The sequence below is a fragment of the Trypanosoma melophagium genome (genome assembly GCF_022059095.1).
Source record: "Trypanosoma melophagium isolate St. Kilda chromosome Unknown ctg28segment0, whole genome shotgun sequence".
NCBI lineage: Eukaryota > Euglenozoa > Kinetoplastea > Trypanosomatida > Trypanosomatidae > Trypanosoma > Trypanosoma melophagium.
The window spans coordinates 82,104-104,922 of record NW_027125159.1 but is presented as its reverse complement, the minus strand read 5'-3'; the positions used below and the strand labels follow the sequence as shown (position 1 = coordinate 104,922).

Sequence of the window (22,819 nt, the reverse complement as noted above, 5' to 3'; positions counted from 1 at the left end):
AAAGGGGGTGATTTTGGGAATAAAGAAAGAATGCAGAAACTTGAGACGAATGAAGTACAGGAGGAAAAAGGGTCGCACTCCCAAACCTCATCTGCACCAATGACAACATCGATCATAACAGAAAATGATAAATATAATAGACAAAAGAAAAAAAATAAAGTACAGTTCTCTAGTTCCAGTAATAATAGTAATAGTAATAATAATAATAATAATAATAATAATAGTAGTAGTAGTAGTATTAGTGTCCTGCCTTGTGTATCTTTTAACACTCCGTACATTCCAGTAGAACGTGCGGAGGTTCTTTTTGCTATTGGCACTGGTGATGTACGACTGTGGGAAGAACGCCTCATTCACTGCGCCCGTGAACACATTACCGCAGTCATACAGCACAGTGAGCGTAATACAACACAGTCCACAACAACAAATAATAATAATAATAATAATAATAATAATAATAATAATAATAATAATAATAATAATAATAATAGTAATAGTAGAGTAGTGACGACGACAGGTGTGTTATCTGAACTACTGTGCTCTTCCTTTAAAGGTGGATTGCCGGAAGGGGAGCGTCGAGGCGAGAATTCCACACGATCCTTCTGGCCTTTGTGGTTAACGCCATCGTGGGATTTTTCTTCTTCTTCTTCTACGGCGAATCACGAGAAGTTTGCAAATGTACATTTCTCTCTCTTTACAGGGGAATCGTTTTATAATTTGATGCGACTTATGCAACACGCTATAACTGTTCCTTCCACTTCTACAATAACAACAATAAGAGGAACAACAAAAAAAGATGGCTTATCATTATTATTATTATCATCATCATCACCGTTGCAGTTAAATGGTTGGGGCGATGCATTACTACAGAGTTTCTCGAATTTATTGTCTTTTCACGGGGATGTTCCTGCCGTGGGTCGTTTTCTCAGTGTGGTTCTCTGCAGTTACATCATGGCTCTCCTCCACCAATATCAAATTGATGATAGAAATAATAATAATAATAATAATAATAATAATAATAATAATAATAATAATAATAATAATAATAATAATAATAATAAAAAGAACGATCATCATAACACGAAATCCACAACTTCTCAGAATGCAAGGCGATGCGAAGAGGCAAACTTAAATGAAAGACGAGAAAGGAGGAATGCACAAATACAACTTTTACGTAGTCCTTTCTTTTCATCCTTGCTCTCACGTCTGGCGTTGTTGTATTTTCCTGTTTGGCGTACATTTAAAGAAGATACAAAGTGTACAGATGGAAAAACAACGCGAACAACAAGAAGAGAAGAAACAACATCTGATGTGCCGCCTCTTTCACTCTACACACACTGTGTACCGATTCCACCCTCTTTACAGGATCCTCTCACAATAGGCAGTAAAGTTAATAATAATAATAATAATAATAATAATAATAATAATAATAATAATAATAATAATAATAATAAAAGTAATAACAATAGTGGCGTAGAAGAGCCCTCATCGGCATCAAGAGTACGTCGTACACGAGTTTTAGAATCTGTGTTTAATCAACATAGCACGCAGAACATTGGAGCTGATATTATGTGGCGTGCTGATTTAGACAAAAGTGATAAAAAGAGTGGGAGTGTAAATGGAAAAGGAATGAAAACAGGAAGGAATGAGTCACATAATAGTAATAATAATAATAATAATAATAATAATAATAATAATAATAATAACGATGATGATAATGATATACCACTCTTATGGGACCATGTGCAGGAGATTGCGGTGTGTATTGCATTAGCGGAGATTGGACGATTGACGCTTCTGCATGAGTATGCATATAGAGCTGAAGAGCATGAATTACAATTACAATTATCACAAACAAAAGAAAAAGAAAAGGAAACGAATATTAACGAGAATGAGTGGAGTGGATCATACCTGCTATTTCTTCGCTGTGTTCGACTTTGTGGGAGTTACAGTTCCGCTGCCATGATGAGTAGCAGTGCTAAGATTCTACTTGCTGCAGAGGAAGAATGGCGACGACAAATTCCATCAAATGAAAAGAAGAAAATATCAACAACAAATAGAAATATGAAGGAATTTGGAACTTCACATATAAACAGTAATCATCGCTGGATTACGACTTCTTTACAATGTGTTTTGGAGAGAATCTGTCGGGCCTCTGGTGGTGTTCTTCTTCCCTCATCTACCGTAATCCACCGTGGAAATAATAATAATAATAATAATAATAATAATAATAATAATAATAAAACTCCTTGGTCCTATACACAGCAGGATTATTACTATATTAATTTATTGCTAACATGTTGTTGTGTGGTCGGCGAACGACTTCCCGCCTCACTTTTACCGTTTTCTGTACAACTCACACAATTCGCCCTTTCACACGCCTTTACGGGCGAAGAAGTGGAAACACGAACTTATTCCCATACAAATATGCCTAATAGAAGAAACCCCAATAACAATATGAACCCCTCTACGCCTATAAATTCTCATAATAATAATAATAATAATAATAATAATAATAATAATAATAATAATAATAATAATAATAATAATAATAATAATAATAATAATATCCATGAAAGTCCTGCGAGTGTTGTTGGGAATAATTCTAATGTAAATAAAACGGAAGAAAATGAAGAAGAGACTTTTGTGGTGGCGGCCGGTACACTTTGTATGACGGCCTGTCGATTTCTACGACTTGGTTATAAACGTGGTTGTCTAATCTCAAACAATGAACACATACGATGGCTCTCGGCAGTACTGCAGCGACAGGTATTCATGTGGGAGAAGTGTCTACATCGTATTGTCTTATTAATGGATATGTTATCAGCTGAAGAACAAAAAACAAATACAATAATAATAACAGGCGAGGATAAACAGAGGCGTGGCAAGTATAATGCCGATAATAACAAACAAAAAGAAAAAGAAAAAGAACAACAACAACAACGAGCGTGGCGGGCGCTTTGGTGGCGTACAACGGCGATTCTTGAGTGTCTTTTTGTATTTAGAGATTTATTTCGCTTCGCCTCGACGTGGAGTGTTGTTAGCGAAACAAAACCATTTCGTGTTGTTATGCATAAACTCGGTGAAGTGTTTCGAACGGTTTGTTGGATTGACTCAACTGGAAAGCATATGACTACTACTAATCCCAATAGTGATAATAATATAGTTATATCGGGTACATTACCGTTAAGTCCATTTCCTGTATTAGTGGATGTGAGTCGACGTTTCTTTATTGGAACAATGCTGGTGTATGTAATGGAAGTTACAACCGATACACTCTTGTGGTTTAATAACTGGTTAGATGATCGTGAGGCATTCTTCAGTGATGATGATAATGGTAATAATAATAATAATAATAATAATAATAATAATAATAATAATGAGGATTATACAGAGTATCATGGGAGCAAGGACAAGAATGATACACATAACAGGAATAAACATCATTTTCCTTCAATATCTGGGAATAAGAAGTATGGAATACTACATAAAGAAGAAGGAAAAGAACACGAAAAAGAAAAGGAATTATTCTTTTCAATAAATTCCAGTTTAGATCAACCTGTACGGTGGTGGTTGCGTGATTTCTACTGTTTATGGCTATTACCATCATGTACACGTGTATTACAGTCTATTGCGCTCTGTACACCAGAGGAGACAATGTTACCCGCGTTAATTCGATTGTATAACTTTATGGAGGCTAACACACCTCTCTGTGTGTCAACAGCGAACAGGGATGAAATGGATAATAATAATAATAATAATAATAATAATAATAATAATAATAATAATAATAATAATAATAATACTAAGAGAACCCTTTGTATGAAAACAAAAACATCATTATCATCCTTTGCTAAAGCACTGTCTATATCGGTGGAGGTGATGTCTGTGGCATCCCGTATTCAAAATATATTACTTCAACGTGTATCACTTCTATCTAATACTACTGTATTGGGGTTTCCCTTTGAAAGTACCATGGAAGATAATAATAATAATAATAATAATAATAATAATAATAATAATAATAATAATAATAATAATAATAATAATAATCATCATCATCATCATGGTTATTATTATCATAATAATGATATTGATACTGATTATGATGTGGAAGGAGAACGATGGATGTTGAATCGCTGTAATGCTATATTGTGTGTAACAGAATATCTCGTCTTGCGTGCACCGTGGGCATCTGCACAGAGACGATACCAATCCTTATTAACATCAACAACAGTAATAAAAACAAAAGGAGAAACGAGTCCTGTTATGAAACCCCTAAAGAGTCAAAAGAAGATAGTGAATCCTAAACATGTACAGGAAGGGGAATGTTCTTCCACATGTACAGATGAACATGGGAATGAAGTACGTGGTGATGGGAATCTTAATAACTCGAATATCAATACTACTACTACTACTACTACTGATAATAATAATAATAATAATAATAATAATAATAATAATAATAATAATAATAATAATAATAATAATAATAATAATAATAATAATAATAATAATACCGGAGATGTGTTATTCTCGCAGACATCACGTTTCGCGGATTTTGTTCCCGCCCCACCGCCTCTCTTTAAAGCTATATACATAACAGACACGGTATGTACACTACTGCGACTGTTAGCATTTCACCGCGGCGATCACGCACACAGGAATGTAATTACCGTGTTATTACCATTATTACCACATCTACATGCGGTGTTATTTGGATTACTGAATGGTTTCTCCCACGCTATACAGGCGGCGGTGTATCAGCGATCGTTATTGTATGAACAACTACGACGACGACTAGTAGAACATCAACAAGGACAAAAACAGAAACAACAGAAAGATAAACAACAACAAGTGCAGGGATCTTTAGGAATATTAGATATGAATGTATCATTATTACTATCATCTGCAGCTTCTTTATGTTCCGTTGTACTGCCATCATTTCTTAGTCAAATGATCAGTTCTAGTACAAATGGAGTGGATGAAAAGGAATTGGAACAAGTGACACAATTGTGTGTAGTAACGATTGATGTTTATGTGGATCATCATCAGAAGGACATCTGTGAAAGTGTAATGTACTTGGCGTCTGTGCTTGCCTCTATTGAACGAGATGCTTGGAGTCGCACTAACAATAATAATAATAATAATAATAATAATAATAATAATAATAATAGTAATACTATTAATACAATTAATACGATGAGTAGTAATAGTAGTATGAATAGCAAACGTCATGGAATTATAAAGGAGGTTTCTTCTTATTGCCGAGTTATACTACAATCTCTGGCACAACAGGCGTTAGAGTTATTACTCCCTGATAGTGCAGTACCTTCTAATTATCACTTAACGCCACTTTCTTCGCTTTGCCGTGATGTTAATAATAATAATAATAATAATAATAATAATAATAATAGTGTCATTATATGTACGCAGGAGAATACAGAGATAAGTGTTATGGATACGGCGACAACTGCAGCCTTAATGCCATGGCGTTTCTTAATTTCATCCCTACCATCCACTTTAACAGGAATAACAGAGAAATCACAAGACGAAGAATTTTGTAAGAAAAGAAGATGTAATGGTTGGGAAGGTCCATTACCAACTGGTATGATACAACTTCAGGCCAGTACACTAGTTCGTATTATCGCCCTTATAGCATCTCTTACAAAATGTATAAATAATAATAATAGTAATAATAATAATAATAATAATAATAATAATAATAATAATAATAAGCATACAGAGGGGGAATTGTTTTTCGTTCTACACCCAGCGGTTATCTCTATAGACCACTGGCGAAAGTTAAGTTTCGCCATTCGAATAATGCAACTCGTAGAAGAACGTGAAACAACAACGCCTAAACTCTCTTCTTGTACTTCTTCTTGTGTTGTTTGCCATACACAACAACAAGAACAGGAGGAACAAGACGAAAAAGAAAAAGAAGGAAAAAGAAACACTATTCATATGAATAATCTTTATGAGTTAAACAGAGAAAGATTTTCCACTTGTTTTGCCTGTTGTAATAGTGCCTTTTGTGTGGCTTCGCTGGAGCCTTATATAAATGCCGCACTTCCATATATTAATCGTACGCGAATGGATCTTCTTATTTCTCGGGCAACCACAATAGAAGAACGGCGGGGTTTATTTGCCGTATTGCTAATGCTTCGACGGGCTTTAGACGCCAGTTATTATATATTTAAACCATCACAATTACAGCAACAGTGTAAAGTGGAACAACAAACAATAAGGCAACAGGGAGAAGAACAGGAAAAAGAAGAAAAAAGGGTTCGATTTCCACAACGTTCACGACGAGAGACAGAGCGGTTTCTACTGCGATTGATTGCGGGTTTTGCGTTTGGGGTTCGACCATTGCAAAATGCAGAAGAGTTACTTTACTGAGAATATTATTAATATTGTTACTATTATGAATTATGAATTATTATTATTATTATTATTATTATTATTATTATTGCTTGTTGGAGAAGATCACAGTTATTTCAGTTCATTACTTTTTTCTTTTAATCCTTTGTTTTGTCTCTATCACTCCTTCAGTTATGCTCGTTATAAGTTATTATTATTAATATTATTAATCATACTATTACACTGTGCTATTGCTGGAGTCATTTCATTTTTGCTCAGTATTATACTTTAAAATAGTAAGAAGAAAAACAAACGAAAAAGAGTCACAATATCCTCATGCTTTATCTATTTATTTCATTCCTTTCCTTCTGATCTTGCACATTACAAATTGTTCCTTCTCCCGCTTTCTATTGTTATCTTTCTTAAACAAAAAAAATCCTTTTGCGATTCGTAGGAGTGGTGGCTTTTATTTATTTCTATTCCACTAAGAATAGAATAAATAAATTGACCACACGCAAAAAAAAAAAAAACCATAATAATAATAATAATAATAATAATAATAATAATAATAATAATAATAATAATAATAATAATAATAATAATAATACAAGCTTTCATGATGCTTATAAGGGGTCCGTGAATCTGCAAAGAGGGTTTCCAACACAAACAACATCTCCATATCTCTTCACAAGAGAACAGAGATCACAGCATATGGCAGACACACAACAATAAGAAAAACAACTGGAGGCATTTAAATACACAGACTACCATCATAAAGACATGCAGAGTGATGGGAATACGTCATATATCGCATCCGTGACCTTTACAGTAGATCCCACCACACGAACCTCTGTTGTATATACACAACCCCCACAAACACAAGATGATAATACACCAAGAATGAGTACCTTTTTCTCTGAACATCATCCTATTGATACGGAAGATGTTCGTGATGCTGTTCTTTCTATTAAAGAGGCTCGTCGACTGTGCCGTATGCAACTTTTATCATATAATAAAGGAAGTTCTTCCTCTTCTTCGGATGCAACTCTTTCATTTATTCAACGTCTCTGTATTCCACGTTCCGCCCACTTAGATACGGTCGAATCCCTTACTGAGGCTGTACAACTACTACAGAAGGAACGTAAATGGATAAATATGCGCTGCACAATTCTCTACGACCGATTACAGCAATTATACCGTTATCGTGGAACTGTGGTGAACCGCCCAAAGGAGGTATACGAGGAACAGCCAATGAATATCGAATCTGGAACGTCAATTTCACATCCAGAAAGTTGATAATCACACGACCAGAAGGAGAGTCATACACAAATGTTGCGAAGATAATACAATTGTTTTTTTTTTTATCCCCTCCATTGTTCACCAAAGTCCTGTGTTGATTTCTATCAAAAGTTGTATTGTTGTGCATCCACGAGCCTCTTCCCCAGCCGAAAAAAGGAAGAGAATAAATAGGTTCCCTCAAAAACCCTATCTAGACCAAGGAAGAGAGTCAAAAATGCTGTTTCAGTGAAAGATGGCTTAATGAAGATTGCTCTTTTGCTGTCTCCTATCGTTAATAAAACAACAAAAAAAACGTTATCATTACTCCATTTTATTTTACTATCGTCATATTCCCTCTCCTTTTTCCAGTTACACCCATACTGACAGGTCTTCAGTAGAACGAAAAAAAAAAAAGCACGACAAACCAAAGTAAACAAATATGATACTTTATTATCATTTTATGCACCAAAGTCTTTGAAACTCACTGGCAAACCCCATTCCCCACTCTTTTTTTATTTTTGTTTTTATTTTACCTTGTAGACTTGCGTTTTCATTGACTCGGGCTACTATCCCCCCAAAAAACAAACAAGAACCATGTTTGCTCCCGCAAAGTCTCTGACGTTGTACAAGGACTTCAACAAGGATGTGAGGGACATGCTCACAAAGAGCTACAGCGACGCCCAGAAGTGGAAGGTGGAGTGCAAATACAAGGGACCAAAGGACACATTCTTCGTGAACCCCACGGCCACATCTGACGGTAAATTCAGCGCAGACCTTGAGTACGTCCCAAGCCAGTGCGGTGCTGCATTGAAGGTCACCTTTCTTCCCTCCACCTGCAATGCAAAGGTGAATCTGTCGTACCAGGACCGAGGCCACAAGGTGGAGGGTGTTGTGAGTAAGGAGGGCGAGTATGAGGTCTCCCACGAGTGCCGCCTGCAGGGCCGCTTTTCCTCACACGCGAAATTGGTGAAGAACGCATTGGATTTGGGCTTCGGTGTGGCAGTTGGCCCCCACTGCGAGGTTGGCTGCGGCACAGTGTACCATTGGGATGGAAAGAACAACTGCAACTGGACCGCATCCTGCCGCTACGCCGACTCCGGGCGAATGGTGGCTGTGCGCACGAACAAGCTTGAGACGTACACAACAACACTCATGGCGCCTGTGCCAACATGTCCACACCCTGTGCGTGTTGGTGCGGAGGTGGTGTGCGGACACGGTAAGAGCTGGACTGGCACAGTTGGTCTGGAGACGCCTTGCATACTGGTGAAGGGCAATACACTGAAGGCGCGTGTGAATAAGAATAAGGAGTGGGCTGTGGCATATGTGGCGAAGCTCGCCGACAACTGGACTGCGGCCGTTACGGTGGACAAGAACCTGAAGCCTGGCGTCCTTCTGACACACTCATAATGGAGTGGATGAATAGACCTGGTAGTATTTTGAAAACGAGACACACGATTTATACTTTGTAAATAGGTTGGGATTGTGTGCATTCTATTTTCCGGTTTTTTTCTTGACGGGACAAATAAAAGAAGCGAAATTAAAGAAAATGCAATGAAGCTTTTTGGGATAAATGACGTTGTTGCAAGGCGGTAGAAACGGACGCGGGAGTACATGAAAAAAAAAAGAATAGGTATAACTCCATCCTTAACCTGACTATTATCATTTGCTGAACTTAGAAACTTATTGCCGAATGGTGGAACGGATGTCTGAATTTGGGTGAAATTATTAGCGAATTTGATGGGTATATTTTATTTTGTGTTCTTTTTGTGTACTGCGGATTTCATTCCTTTTCTCTGCTCTGACTGCGTCAACTCAGTTTTTTCTTCCTTTCTTATTTTTGTTTTTATTTTACCTTGTAGACTTGCGTTTTCATTGACTCGGGCTACTATCCCCCCAAAAAACAAACAAGAACCATGTTTGCTCCCGCAAAGTCTCTGACGTTGTACAAGGACTTCAACAAGGATGTGAGGGACATGCTCACAAAGAGCTACAGCGACGCCCAGAAGTGGAAGGTGGAGTGCAAATACAAGGGACCAAAGGACACATTCTTCGTGAACCCCACGGCCACATCTGACGGTAAATTCAGCGCAGACCTTGAGTACGTCCCAAGCCAGTGCGGTGCTGCATTGAAGGTCACCTTTCTTCCCTCCACCTGCAATGCAAAGGTGAATCTGTCGTACCAGGACCGAGGCCACAAGGTGGAGGGTGTTGTGAGTAAGGAGGGCGAGTATGAGGTCTCCCACGAGTGCCGCCTGCAGGGCCGCTTTTCCTCACACGCGAAATTGGTGAAGAACGCATTGGATTTGGGCTTCGGTGTGGCAGTTGGCCCCCACTGCGAGGTTGGCTGCGGCACAGTGTACCATTGGGATGGAAAGAACAACTGCAACTGGACCGCATCCTGCCGCTACGCCGACTCCGGGCGAATGGTGGCTGTGCGCACGAACAAGCTTGAGACGTACACAACAACACTCATGGCGCCTGTGCCAACATGTCCACACCCTGTGCGTGTTGGTGCGGAGGTGGTGTGCGGACACGGTAAGAGCTGGACTGGCACAGTTGGTCTGGAGACGCCTTGCATACTGGTGAAGGGCAATACACTGAAGGCGCGTGTGAATAAGAATAAGGAGTGGGCTGTGGCATATGTGGCGAAGCTCGCCGACAACTGGACTGCGGCCGTTACGGTGGACAAGAACCTGAAGCCTGGCGTCCTTCTGACACACTCATAATGGAGTGGATGAATAGACCTGGTAGTATTTTGAAAACGAGACACACGATTTATACTTTGTAAATAGGTTGGGATTGTGTGCATTCTATTTTCCGGTTTTTTTCTTGACGGGACAAATAAAAGAAGCGAAATTAAAGAAAATGCAATGAAGCTTTTTGGGATAAATGACGTTGTTGCAAGGCGGTAGAAACGGACGCGGGAGTACATGAAAAAAAAAAGAATAGGTATAACTCCATCCTTAACCTGACTATTATCATTTGCTGAACTTAGAAACTTATTGCCGAATGGTGGAACGGATGTCTGAATTTGGGTGAAATTATTAGCGAATTTGATGGGTATATTTTATTTTGTGTTCTTTTTGTGTACTGCGGATTTCATTCCTTTTCTCTGCTCTGACTGCGTCAACTCAGTTTTTTCTTCCTTTCTTATTTTTGTTTTTATTTTACCTTGTAGACTTGCGTTTTCATTGACTCGGGCTACTATCCCCCCAAAAAACAAACAAGAACCATGTTTGCTCCCGCAAAGTCTCTGACGTTGTACAAGGACTTCAACAAGGATGGGAAGGACATGCTCACAAAGAGCTACAGCGACGCCCAGAAGTGGAAGGTGGAGTGCAAATACAAGGGACCAAAGGACACATTCTTCGTGAACCCCACGGCCACATCTGACGGTAAATTCAGCGCAGACCTTGAGTACGTCCCAAGCCAGTGCGGTGCTGCATTGAAGGTCACCTTTCTTCCCTCCACCTGCAATGCAAAGGTGAATCTGTCGTACCAGGACCGAGGCCACAAGGTGGAGGGTGTTGTGAGTAAGGAGGGCGAGTATGAGGTCTCCCACGAGTGCCGCCTGCAGGGCCGCTTTTCCTCACACGCGAAATTGGTGAAGAACGCATTGGATTTGGGCTTCGGTGTGGCAGTTGGCCCCCACTGCGAGGTTGGCTGCGGCGCCTCCTACACTATGGGCATGAAGTCTGTGAACAGCTGGTCCATGAGTGGCCGCTTTGGCTGCGGCTGCTGCATGGCGAGTGTGACCGTGAAGGATCTGAAGATAGCGCAGACAAATGTGATGACGCCGCTGCGTATGTTCCCAGTTCCGGTACGAGTTGGCGCTGAAGTGCTTTGTGGACGTAAAGAGGGCTGGACTGGCACAGTTGGTCTGGAGACGCCTTGCATACTGGTGAAGGGCAATACACTGAAGGCGCGTGTGAATAAGAATAAGGAGTGGGCTGTGGCATATGTGGCGAAGCTCGCCGACAACTGGACTGCGGCCGTTACGGTGGACAAGAACCTGAAGCCTGGCGTCCTTCTGACACACTCATAAATGGAGAGTGGAAATGATTGGAATATGATAGCAATTCTCTAACACCTTGGCTGTGTGCTTCCTTTTTTTTGTTATTTAAGAAGAGGACATTATTTATTTTTCTATTGTAATGATTGATATGGGGTAATGTTTGCCGCCTCTTGTGTTTGATAATTTTTTGTTAGATGTTAAGCTTTAAGTTGGTTTACCTGTTTGATTTCTCTTTATTTCACTTTAAGAAGTGTTGTTTTTGAAAAATAAACATTTTTTTTGTTTCCGGATCCAACACCTTAACTCGAGGAAAAGGAAGTGGATTTTTTTTCCCTTTTTACTACGGCGAACACGCAGATGTTTATAAGAGAATTTTTTTAAATGGTATTATATAAATTGAGATACAGATTGCGTATAAATATCTTTTTGTATTTTTGTGCGCAAGATATGTTTCCTCTTTATTTTTTTTTCTGAGAGAGTCATTTCAAATACAGAAAACGAATAATACTTCTTTGTAACTTAAGGAAAGTAAGAAAAAAAGAGAATACATATATACTTATTATTATTCGTTCCTTCGTATCTTGTTTTGGTCTACATATTTCTGGTAAACCTGAAGACATTAGGGAAACGGAAAATTGGGATGATCAAGTGGGGGGGAAAGAAATAAGTCTTAAGAAAACGTTTTTTTTTTGCTTTTATTCTGTAACTTTGATATTGGAAGAAGAAAAAGAAAAAGATGCTTAAATGCAATGATGTGGCAAAGGATAGAAAGAGAAAAAAAAGGGTTTTTTTGTCTATACCCAGAAATATGTACATTTATATACATAATGTATATATTTCTATTTCGGATTTTTTTTTTTCAATTGGGATAGACTGTTTCTCCTTTGAAGAATCTATTCCTTGTATTTATTATTATTACTACCAAAACTCTTTCTTTTTTTCTCGTATTTGCATGTGTTGGTAGTATTTCTTTCCACGGGTTTAGGTGTACTGACACCATATACATCTTCAAGGGTAAGAAAAACACTGTTGGACAGGAGAAACGCATAACGCAAGCGATATATATATATATATATATATATATATATATATATATATATATATATATATATATATATATATATATATATATAAAGGAAGAGTTGATTCACCATTTGGAAACGATTCGACAAGAGAGGGGGAAACAAATCAAATATATAAAAAAAACAAACAAAAAGGCTAAAACATGGTGCATATAGATGTTGCCTGTACGGCAATTCGTTTAACCCCAGTGTGGATATGCTTTGCTGTACACTGTTCCAAGGGTCACTGGCCTACACAGCTAGAGGCACTCTCCCGCATAGTAGATTACGGTTTCTCTGTGGATTCATTTAAGCAAAGACCTGAGGTGCTGTTAACGCATCTCTTTGTACATGCCAATGATGAACACCTCATGGGAAATATGGTTTCCCTCACAGGCACATTAATGGAGTTTGGAGGGGATACTATGAAAGAGAATGTGGAAGAGGATAGTCTTAATGTATCTATTAGACGCACTATTGGATCCTTTGTGGTATTTATCGGTGGTGGTATTATAGGTGGGATTGGTGGACAATTACTGTTTAACGATGCGCAGCGAAAGCGACGATATCATCGTTGGTTGTCATTTCCAGGACTACAACAAGGAAATGTTAATGATATACTTGGCACTATTTGCAATAGTAATAATAATAATAATAATAATAGTGTTAGTTCACCACTCTCTGCTCTCGCATCACGTGTACGTCGATGGGCGGATGATATGATGTACAAACTCGACAAGCGCCGTTCCGATTCCATCTTTATGTGTGGTGCCAGCGGTGGTGTTTGTGCCTTGGCGGGTTTTAATGCCGTTTACTACAATCGCTGGGCCACCGCCGTCACGTTAGTGATGCCCGAGTGCATTGCGGTGATGTGTGCGTTGTGTGATTCTTCCTCTTCTCGCATTGCGGGAACGGCGTGGCTGCCGGCCGGTGAAGTTGTGGGGCACGCCGCACATGTTGGGGGATTTATGGCTGGTGTTTGTTTAGGCGCCGTGTGGCGGTGGTGGCGTGGAGATAAGAAGAGAAGATATGAAGAAGAAGAGGGATGGAAGTAGAGAATGGGATAATGTGTTTTGTTTTTTGTTCTTGTTTTTCTGTTTTATTTATTTATTTTTGATTTTCTGGTGTTTGTGGTTGATGGGGTGAGATGTTGAAAAAGAGGAATGAGAGAGAAAAAGAAAGAAATATATATATATATATATATATACGTATTAGCGTGCAAATATCTTTTTTTTTGTAAATTGCTGTTTTTTTTCTTCTTATTTCTTTTGTGTGTTGCTTAAAGTGGCATTATCTATTGTTTTATTTCTTAATATGTGTATATTACTAATGAAAAGAGAGTATGAACCAATGTACAAGAAAAAAAAAAATAAAAGCTATGTGTTTAACTTACACGCCTCTTCTTTTTTTCCTCTTCCTTACATCAACGAACAAAAAAAAAAGCATAGATAAGTAAATAGGTTGAATTCCTTTTATTTTTACTTTTTCTGTGTTGCATCACACACCGAAAAAAAAAAAGAGGGAATGGTGAATAAACAAACAAAAAACAAGGAAAAAAAAAGAGAAAAAGAACTCTACAAATTCCTTTAAAAAAAAATCAAATGAGTGTTTTCTTTATGATTCTTCTCCAGCAACTAATACTATGTGGAGTGTTTACAAACCCACAACACGTCCTCTTCATGTATGCAGGAACCACAACACATACAGCCGTAGTCTCAGCAGAAACTTCTTCTTCTTCTGCTTTTTTAATAAATTCCTCTGTAGATATAAACTCCATCTCTTCATTACCATCATCCTCTTTGTTATTATTATTATTATCATCATCATCATCATCATTGCCATTAGAGCCGCATGAAATAGAAACATATGGAACACTTGTGCTTCTTGGGAGAGGTTTACGCTACGCTGCGGTGGCTCCGGTGCGTTATATTGTAAATATTCAACAGGCATTAAAAGATGATCTTCAAAACTGTTTTTGTGAGGTCTATATGAAAAATGTCTACCCTCGACTAGAGAGATTGGCGCAAACTACTACTACTACTACTACTACTACTACTACTACTACTACTACTACTACTACTACTACTACTACTATTAATACTACTATTAATAGTAATAGTAAAACTAATATTAATACGGCGGGAAAAGAAAAAGAAGTCGTAATAGTGAGTGGTTGTAGTGTGGAGGTACATGCTGTGCTGCCAAGATTTAATGGGAATTCAGAACAACTAGCCGCATCCTTTACAGCTAGATGGAATATCAATACTTTGAACACAGATAATAATAGTAATAATGATAGTACTAGTACTAATACTACTGGCAATAAGGGGAATAGTCGTGGTAAAAAAGATAAAAATGATTTACATGCTACTATACCGTTAAAATGTCTCACATCTCTGCAAACCGCCATGCATACACTTACCCGTAAAAATCACTCCATCTTTACAGAACATGAAGTCTTTATTGGTGTACATCCATCCAATATTACCCGTGATCCAGAAACATTTTCTTTCTTTACTGATACCGCATGTGGAACGGTGTGTGGACTTGGTATTACGGTATTATTAGTGAGTTTTATTATGGTGATTGTGACGTGTGTGTGTATGAGTTATAATAAATGGCAATATGATGGCGATGGGGATGAGGGAATGACGAGACGTAGAAGTAAGCGGAGAATAGTGATAAAGTGAAATAATGGCAGAAAGATAATAATAATAGTAATAGGAAGTAGTAGCAAAAGTAGAAGTAGAGAGAGAGTTTCTTGAGTATGTGGAAATGTATCAATGTCATAATAATAATAATGATAATAATAATAATAATAATAATGATAATAATAATAATAATGATAATAATAATAATAATAATAACAGCGAAGAGAGGAAGAAAAAAAAATGGAAATAAGAAGAGATGGATTTGATGTGAATGGGCGTTATAGTAGATTAGATCCTGCTTCGTTTCTTCTTCTTTGTTGTTGTTAGTATGGACGTTACGAGGAAAACGATGGCAAACAAATAAGTACGAGATTTAAGTGAATGCGATAACAAACAGATGAGGCGCTGGTGATAATGGTGAGATGAAGGAGGAAGTACAAAAGGTAAAAACCGGAAATGACCGTATAATTTTTTTTTTTGATTCATTATATTTCTCAGCTCTTTTTTTTTCTTTCTTTTATTATTACTATTACTTATTATTATTATTATTATTATTGTTATGAAATTATTATTTTCTATACCTTCTGTTAGCTGTATGTATGTCTTTACAGCTCTCAGATCTTATGATGTATGTTTTTTTTTGTTGTTTCTTTCCTTTCTTCCTTTCTTTTCTGGTTTAATATTGAAATTATAATAGTACCTAATAATATACACTGAACTCTTTTTATTTCTTATTTCCCACCCCCATATATATATATATATATATATATATATATATATATATATATATATATATATATATATATGCGGATGTATATTTGTAATGTAGATATTCTCTCTTATATATTTACATACAATTTTCTCATTCTATACCCAAAGGGAGAAAAATGAAAAAAATTACAGTTCTTCTTTTTTATTACTATGATGAAATAATACACTCTTATTTATTTATTTGTTTCCCTTTATTTTCTTCATTTGTTTCTCTTGACAATCTTTTTAATGATATCTCTGTTGTTGGTTAGCACCCTTGTTAAAGGGGACTTTCACCAAAGAGAAGAAGGAAGGAAAGAGTGTGAGTGTATTTCACTTCACGACTATATTAACGTGTAGGGGACATACAAAGCAATTCGTGTAAAAACAAAAAAAAAAGAAATAAAAAGAAGAAAGGGGGAGAGGAACGTTCGTTGTAATATTAAAACACAAACAAGCCAAAAAAAAAAAAAGAATCCCAAAGGAGAGAAAAGAAAAAATAATAAAAATTATAAAAGAAATTTTCTCTCATTAGGGGTTATCCGTATATCTGTATCTCCACATATATATTATTTGAATCCAAAAGCAAGCTGATATTTAAGAATAAACAGGCCCAACAAGAACAAAAAGCGAAACTAAACGAAAGCAAAAAAAAAAAGCGATTATCGCTTCGATGCGTTCCTGTAGCAGGCGGGAATTAACTCTAGTACAACTACTAATTATAGTGTTTATCATCTTTTGGAGTGATGATGCACATGTGTTAATCGCATCCGCTGCTAGTGTTAGTTCCATTAATACAGATAAGTGTGCATCTCTTAAGCGATGTGCGGAGTGTGTGTTTGATGCCTCTGACGGTATATTGAGTCCTCAACTTCAATGTGCCTGGTGTGCCACTACCAATCGTTGTATAAATTATAACGACTCTGCTAATAATAATAATAATAATAATAATAATAATAATAATAATAATAATAATAATAATTTATATTCTACTTATTCTTCTACATTATTGCTCTCTACCGTAGTGAGTGGGGATAATGGGAATAGTGAGGCCGCCAAATGTCCAGATTTACGTCATGTTATACTTAACCCAACATGTCCAGATACGTCCTGCTCTGCTGCACATAAAACGAATAATATTTATATTTGTCGGCCCGGGGCTCTTTTCGCAGTAGTGCTTGCGTGTATATTGGTTGTTGTCGATGTGTGTTTTTACTTTTGGCTCTACGCGATTCGTCAATTACCGTGGAAGTATGAACCACAAGTAAGTAACTATCTCACTGGAAATGCAGTACTTCCAGAGGAGACGATCACGTCTGTAGAGCCAGAAGAGATTGTGTTATCATATGTAAATGATAATAATCCACAACAACAACAACAACAAAGATTATCAAGTTATTGTCCTATTTGTAAAATGGCTCAAGCAAAACCTCTTGGACCGGGTCGTGTTTGCTTTTGGTGTGATATCGCACGATTTGGTTTTATGCCACTTTATATTGGAATTTCCAGTGCTTTACTGAGTCTCGTATTGCTTTTTTCCGTTTCGCTAAAGCCATGGTTTGCGGATTTCTTCTTTGCCTATGTCTTATCGAGTGCCTATATTGCCTATATTGCCTTTTGGGCCTTTGTGTACTTTGGACGGGCAAAGTGGGTACATGATCCTATAGCACGGGATACACTTTATGTACAACTCGCTATTTATATTCGTGGTCGACCACTACGGCGTGTGATGCAATCATCTTTATTTCCATTAGTACGTCCACATGAGGAGAATAAAACGCCCACGTTTGTTGTGGGTTCTGCTACTACGTTATCGCAATCGCAATCGCAAACACAACCACCAACCACAACATCATCCTCATCTCAACAACAATCACATCAATCTCAACAACAATCACATCAATCGCAACAACAATCACATCAATCGCAACAACAAGGAAGTGGAAGTGGTAGTGGTGTTTCACTATTTCCATCTGCCAGTGTTCTTACCCCGGAGGAGATTCAGCAGAAGAAAGGTGAAACCACACAACTGCTTAGTATGGATTTCTTGGAAGAGAACTTCCGACAAGTCCTGCGGCAGACACTTGGACGTGATGAATATGTACTTTGGTGGGAAAAGCCAGATGTTTCTACTTTACTTTCATATGATCTTTGGCTTGTCGTCGATCTCGCCGCGGCCGCCTCACTCGGTGTATGGTTGTTTGTTGCCTCTACGATAAAAGATAATAGTTATGTCCTCATTCGCCTCTTTGGTTCTACTTCTATGGGCGTGATTGGATTTCTTCTGCTTGTGGTATTCCTTTCTCTTCTCATGACGATGATGAAAAGTGCCACACGTTTATACATATTAACCGATCGACGACTCTTAACAATATATAATGGTGTGATTAGTCCAACTGTGACAGAGACGGATTTATCAAGTGTACGGTGTGCTTCTGTGTATGGGTATAAGTTATTTAATGCAGATCCGGTGTTAACGTTCTCCTGGGAGGTTCCCGTAACGGAACGAAAGATGCCGCCGATTAAAAGTCATAACTTCCCTGGTGTAGTGAAGTTAAAAGAGTTTCTTGAGTACTTTAGAGTCGTCGCACCGGTACTACCAGCGAAGGGGAATAAGAGTCGACAGAGTATGCGGCATAAAAGGCAGGTATGGCGTATGCATTTATTTTTTTCTGTACTATTATTACAGTTTTTACCCGTTATCACACTCTATCCACTTGTCGTTCCGGGATTTTTATCATTTCTGTTATTTCTTATTCTTGCTGCTGTGGTATTAGCGACGGTACAACGTGGATTACGGGTACAACACGTCACATATACACCATTAAGTCTTGCAGGGAATTGGGCAGCTTCACGCTGTTGTGCATCCAATTCCTCTGGTAGTAATAGTAGTAATCATCATTATTGCAATAGTGCGAATAACAGTATACAGCAAACAGGAAATAAGAGTAAGGGAGACAGTTCTATTTCAGCTGGTGGTGGGGTATCAAAAGTTTCTCCTTCGAATTCTGGACATGAGAGATCAACGGGGAAAGATAGACGCAGTACATTAGGCTCCATGTCAGACTCTACACATCCATCAGGATCTCCAGTACAAATGCAGCTGGGATTAGTGCAAAGAGAATGAAAGCAAAGATATTGCGAAAGAGAAAGAGAGAGATGATGATGAGAAAATGTGGAAATTTATATTGATAGTGTTCTGCTTTTATTTTCCCTTTCTTTCTCTTATATATATAGTTCTTTGTATGTGGTTTGCTTGTCTTTGCTCTTTTTTTTTCCTCTTTTCCCTTTGATGTTTTCTTTATTATTCATCTTTGTAAACTGTTGCAATTTCCTCATTATTATTATTATTATTATTATTATTATTATTATTATTATTTTGTTCTTCTTCCTTTTGGTACATTCTTGGTGTGATATAATTATTGTTATTGTTGTTCTTGTTATTATTATTTCCTTGTACACACTTACTGATGCATGAAGAATAATTGTTATTATCATTTATTGTTTATTTTAAGTATTAGTTTCCTTAAATCACAGAAAAAGTTGCGTCAAATATAAATACACATATATACACATCATGAGGCGTTTTACGCATCGACGTATTTCTTCCTCTCGTGAAACATGTCATGGACGATATCATTTTAACGTTTGTTTGTATGGGAGTAGCAGTTGTAACAATAATAGTAATAATAATAATAATAATAATACTAACAACAACTACAACAATAATCACCAAAACTACAAATCCAGTTGTCGTTATTACTATGATTATGATTATTTTTATTGTTATGGTAATAGTTATCACTCCACTGATTCTACATCTACATGCTGGCGTCGTAGAATGATAATATCTCCAGTGTCTGTGTATGCATCACATTTATGTACTGTAATGCGTAGCACGAGTACTGTCTCTCAAGCAACAACGGAGGCATCTTCATCATTATCACCATCTTCTAGCGTAATGGATAATAATAATAATAATAATAATAATAATAATAATAATAATAATAATAATAATAATAATAATAATAATAATAATAATAATAATAATAATAATAATAATAATAATAATAATAATAATAATAATAATAATAATAGTGGTGATATCACAGAACCAAGAGAACTTCAATTCCATGAAGAATTCTTAATGGATGAAGAAGATGTAAATTACCTCTTGCTCCATGAAGCCCACCTAAAACATGGAGTATTATTAAATGTACCACCCCAATTAGCCCCAACAGGGACACCGCCAGAAGTACCGGAAGTTATACTTCCAGCCGCACAAAAAGAACGATTACGTGGATTGAAATTAGCGTACGAGCCAACACACATGCCGCCGCCTCTTAGTACTACCGGTACACGACAACTTGTTATTGAAGATCGACCGCTTTCAACAGTAACAGCACCGAAAACAGGATTGGGTACTACTTCTACTAATACAACTAGTACAACAACAACAACAACTACTACTACGATTGTCGGAAAAGGAGGAAGTAGTACAACTGCTGTAGTTATGCGGCGTTTACCGGTAGATCCTACGATGCGATTTCACTGTAGTGCATGTGGTAAACCGTTTCGACTGGAAATCTCCGCTGAACATCATGTGAAATTAAAACATCCCGCCAATGCAAAGGCTACCGTATTAGAAGGACCTGGTGCGGGTGAAATAGTTGATGAAGCTGCTACTATTATCACTACACCTTCTAGTTTTACTAATACTACTACTAATACTACAACATCAAGAGTAGTAGTAGAGGAAAGTGCAGGAGTTAGTGGAACTTCACAAGAAGCGAATACTAGTTTAACGGAGAAACCACAAGAAAATATTGTATCTACAAAAAATACTACTAGTACTACTAATACTGGAGTAAGTTCAGTGAAAGTGCCATACAACAAAGCCACCCTATCACTTCCAAGTGAATCCCTAGTAGATGAAATGCTTAAAGAAGTATGGGATACAGTTGCCGCATCTCGTGAAGATGTACCGAAACAAAATGCCCCTAACGCCTATGTTCCATTTAGTGCCATTGTGGAAGGCACGGCCGATCGCCGTGCAGAGATGGCGGCTAATGTAAAACCAACAGCACGGGCCACACCAGAAGGAGCGGCACCGGGAATTAAGAAAACGGGAATGGTGGCTGGTGGAAGTATGCTCGCAGCGAAGACACGTACAACAGGACAGATATTGCCTATTAAAGAGTTAGTGAAAAAGTATCCTAATCCATTTGGAGATTCACCGAATGCGGCACTCCAGGAGTTGGAGAATGAACCAGTCAATCCATTTATTCCAAGAGAGGAACTTGCTATTCAGTTACAGGTTGCACGGGAAGATGGACCTCCTGTAGAATCTATTAATGGTACTAATACTACTACTAATACTACGAACACTAATAATAATAATAATAATAATAATAATAATAATAATAATAATAATAATAATAATAATAATAATAATAATAATAATAATAATAATAATAATAATAGCAAAGAAATGGAAAAGGCGGAGTTGAGAGAACGACTACGTGCATCTAAGCCAAATTTAGCACGATCTGCATCCATACGTCGCTTTAAATGTCCTATTTGTGAGGAAAAACTAAACCAACAGCAACAACAAGGACAACAAGAAGAGATAGAGGAGATAAATAATGAAGTAAAAGATACGATCCCATCATTTAGGATTTTAGATGCCCTTCTTGACCACGTAGAAACGATGCATGAAGGAGAAGAGCTCACAGAAGACCAGTTACAAGTATTATATGAAACACAGCGAAAGTCTGTATTGTATGCTTCAGCAGAAAGCCTTTCTAATGATAAAAATGGTAAAGGCAGCAATAGCAATAATAATAGTAAGGGTGGTATTGGGGATTCCAAAGATTCTAATAAAAATGCTGCTTTAATGGATATGACTATTAAGTTAAAGTCTCTACCGGAGGAATTGCAACAAGCGGCTCCTCCTACGACTGTTGTGGAACAGCAGGCGTTATCGGTACATGTACGCGCTGGTAGTAATACAGTTCTTCTTGGCCGTATTGCTGATATGCAACATGGATTTCTTGGTTCCACTGCAGTCACACAGTATGTATTAGAGGTGGATGGAGATGATAGAGTTTCAACAAGAGAAACCGAAAAGGAAAAAGAAAAAGAAGATAAAGAGATTGAAAAGGAACTTATTGTTATTCGTTGTATGGGTGATAACTTTCCTGCGGCACTGTTAAAGGAACAAGTAAAGCCGGGTAGTGTGGTACTCGTGCAGGGGACGTTACGCATGAATCGACATATTGATGCGGTGTCTAAGCGAATGCATGCGTATCCGTTTGTGCAGGTGGTTCCACCATTGGGATGCGTTAGGGTTGTGCGATAAACGCAGACTTTTCACAGAAATGCATAAAGGTAATTGAAATGATAGCGATTGTGCAAACTGAAATTGGAGAGAGGGGAGAAGAGTGTATTAAATCAGAGAGAAGAAAGGAAATGACCAAAAGTAATGGAGGTTATATCCTTTTTTTTGTATTTTCTTTACTTTCTCTCAACTCTTTTTTTTTTTTGTCCTCACTCATAACAAATACGTATAAAAATATATCTTTATCTATATCTATATTTATATGCAATCTTTACACGAGTGCACCAATAATATATATATATATATATATATATATATATATATATGCATAATGATGTTTTTTCTTTTTTTTACTAGTCTATTA

General features: G+C 37.3%; 9 protein-coding genes across 10 annotated transcripts; all 9 read left to right on the top strand.

Annotated features, from left to right (window-relative positions):
* Positions 1–30: 30 nt before the first annotated feature.
* Positions 31–6,399, top strand: LSM04_000863 (uncharacterized protein; the record flags this gene model as incomplete). The annotated part of the gene is made up of 2 exons (XM_067330390.1): positions 31–3,967; positions 4,115–6,399. 2 exons carry the CDS (start codon positions 31–33, stop codon positions 6,397–6,399), a joined length of 6,222 nt encoding a protein of 2,073 aa, XP_067190281.1.
* Positions 6,400–7,260: 861 nt separating this feature from the next.
* LSM04_007952 (uncharacterized protein) lies at positions 7,261–7,656 on the top strand (the record flags this gene model as incomplete). Its single annotated transcript, XM_067330377.1, has 1 exon — positions 7,261–7,656. The coding sequence occupies one exon, from the start codon at positions 7,261–7,263 to the stop codon at positions 7,654–7,656; it is 396 nt and encodes a 131-aa protein (XP_067190342.1).
* Positions 7,657–8,232: 576 nt separating this feature from the next.
* LSM04_005151 (uncharacterized protein) lies at positions 8,233–9,045 on the top strand (the record flags this gene model as incomplete). 2 transcript variants are annotated; one of them, XM_067330365.1, is made up of 1 exon in its annotated part: positions 8,233–9,045. In XM_067330365.1, one exon carries the CDS (start codon positions 8,233–8,235, stop codon positions 9,043–9,045), a length of 813 nt encoding a protein of 270 aa, XP_067190321.1. The 2 variants fall into 2 exon arrangements, with proteins under 2 accessions (XP_067190321.1, XP_067190320.1); XM_067330364.1 differs by having other exon boundaries at positions 8,791–9,045.
* A 506-nt stretch (positions 9,046–9,551) lies between these two features.
* On the top strand, positions 9,552–10,364 carry LSM04_002101 (uncharacterized protein; the record flags this gene model as incomplete). The annotated part of the gene is made up of 1 exon (XM_067330352.1): positions 9,552–10,364. One exon carries the CDS (start codon positions 9,552–9,554, stop codon positions 10,362–10,364), a length of 813 nt encoding a protein of 270 aa, XP_067190291.1.
* A 506-nt stretch (positions 10,365–10,870) lies between these two features.
* Positions 10,871–11,683, top strand: LSM04_001224 (uncharacterized protein; the record flags this gene model as incomplete). The annotated part of the gene is made up of 1 exon (XM_067330341.1): positions 10,871–11,683. One exon carries the CDS (start codon positions 10,871–10,873, stop codon positions 11,681–11,683), a length of 813 nt encoding a protein of 270 aa, XP_067190282.1.
* Positions 11,684–12,878: 1,195 nt separating this feature from the next.
* LSM04_007660 (Peptidase S54) lies at positions 12,879–13,769 on the top strand (the record flags this gene model as incomplete). The annotated part of the gene is made up of 1 exon (XM_067330330.1): positions 12,879–13,769. The coding sequence occupies one exon, from the start codon at positions 12,879–12,881 to the stop codon at positions 13,767–13,769; it is 891 nt and encodes a 296-aa protein (XP_067190339.1).
* Positions 13,770–14,315: 546 nt separating this feature from the next.
* On the top strand, positions 14,316–15,404 carry LSM04_004231 (uncharacterized protein; the record flags this gene model as incomplete). The annotated part of the gene is made up of 1 exon (XM_067330319.1): positions 14,316–15,404. One exon carries the CDS (start codon positions 14,316–14,318, stop codon positions 15,402–15,404), a length of 1,089 nt encoding a protein of 362 aa, XP_067190309.1.
* A 1,384-nt stretch (positions 15,405–16,788) lies between these two features.
* Positions 16,789–19,242, top strand: LSM04_009576 (uncharacterized protein; the record flags this gene model as incomplete). Its single annotated transcript, XM_067330308.1, has 1 exon — positions 16,789–19,242. The coding sequence occupies one exon, from the start codon at positions 16,789–16,791 to the stop codon at positions 19,240–19,242; it is 2,454 nt and encodes an 817-aa protein (XP_067190361.1).
* A 450-nt stretch (positions 19,243–19,692) lies between these two features.
* LSM04_000632 (uncharacterized protein) lies at positions 19,693–22,476 on the top strand (the record flags this gene model as incomplete). Its single annotated transcript, XM_067330297.1, has 1 exon — positions 19,693–22,476. One exon carries the CDS (start codon positions 19,693–19,695, stop codon positions 22,474–22,476), a length of 2,784 nt encoding a protein of 927 aa, XP_067190275.1.
* Positions 22,477–22,819: the final 343 nt, after the last annotated feature.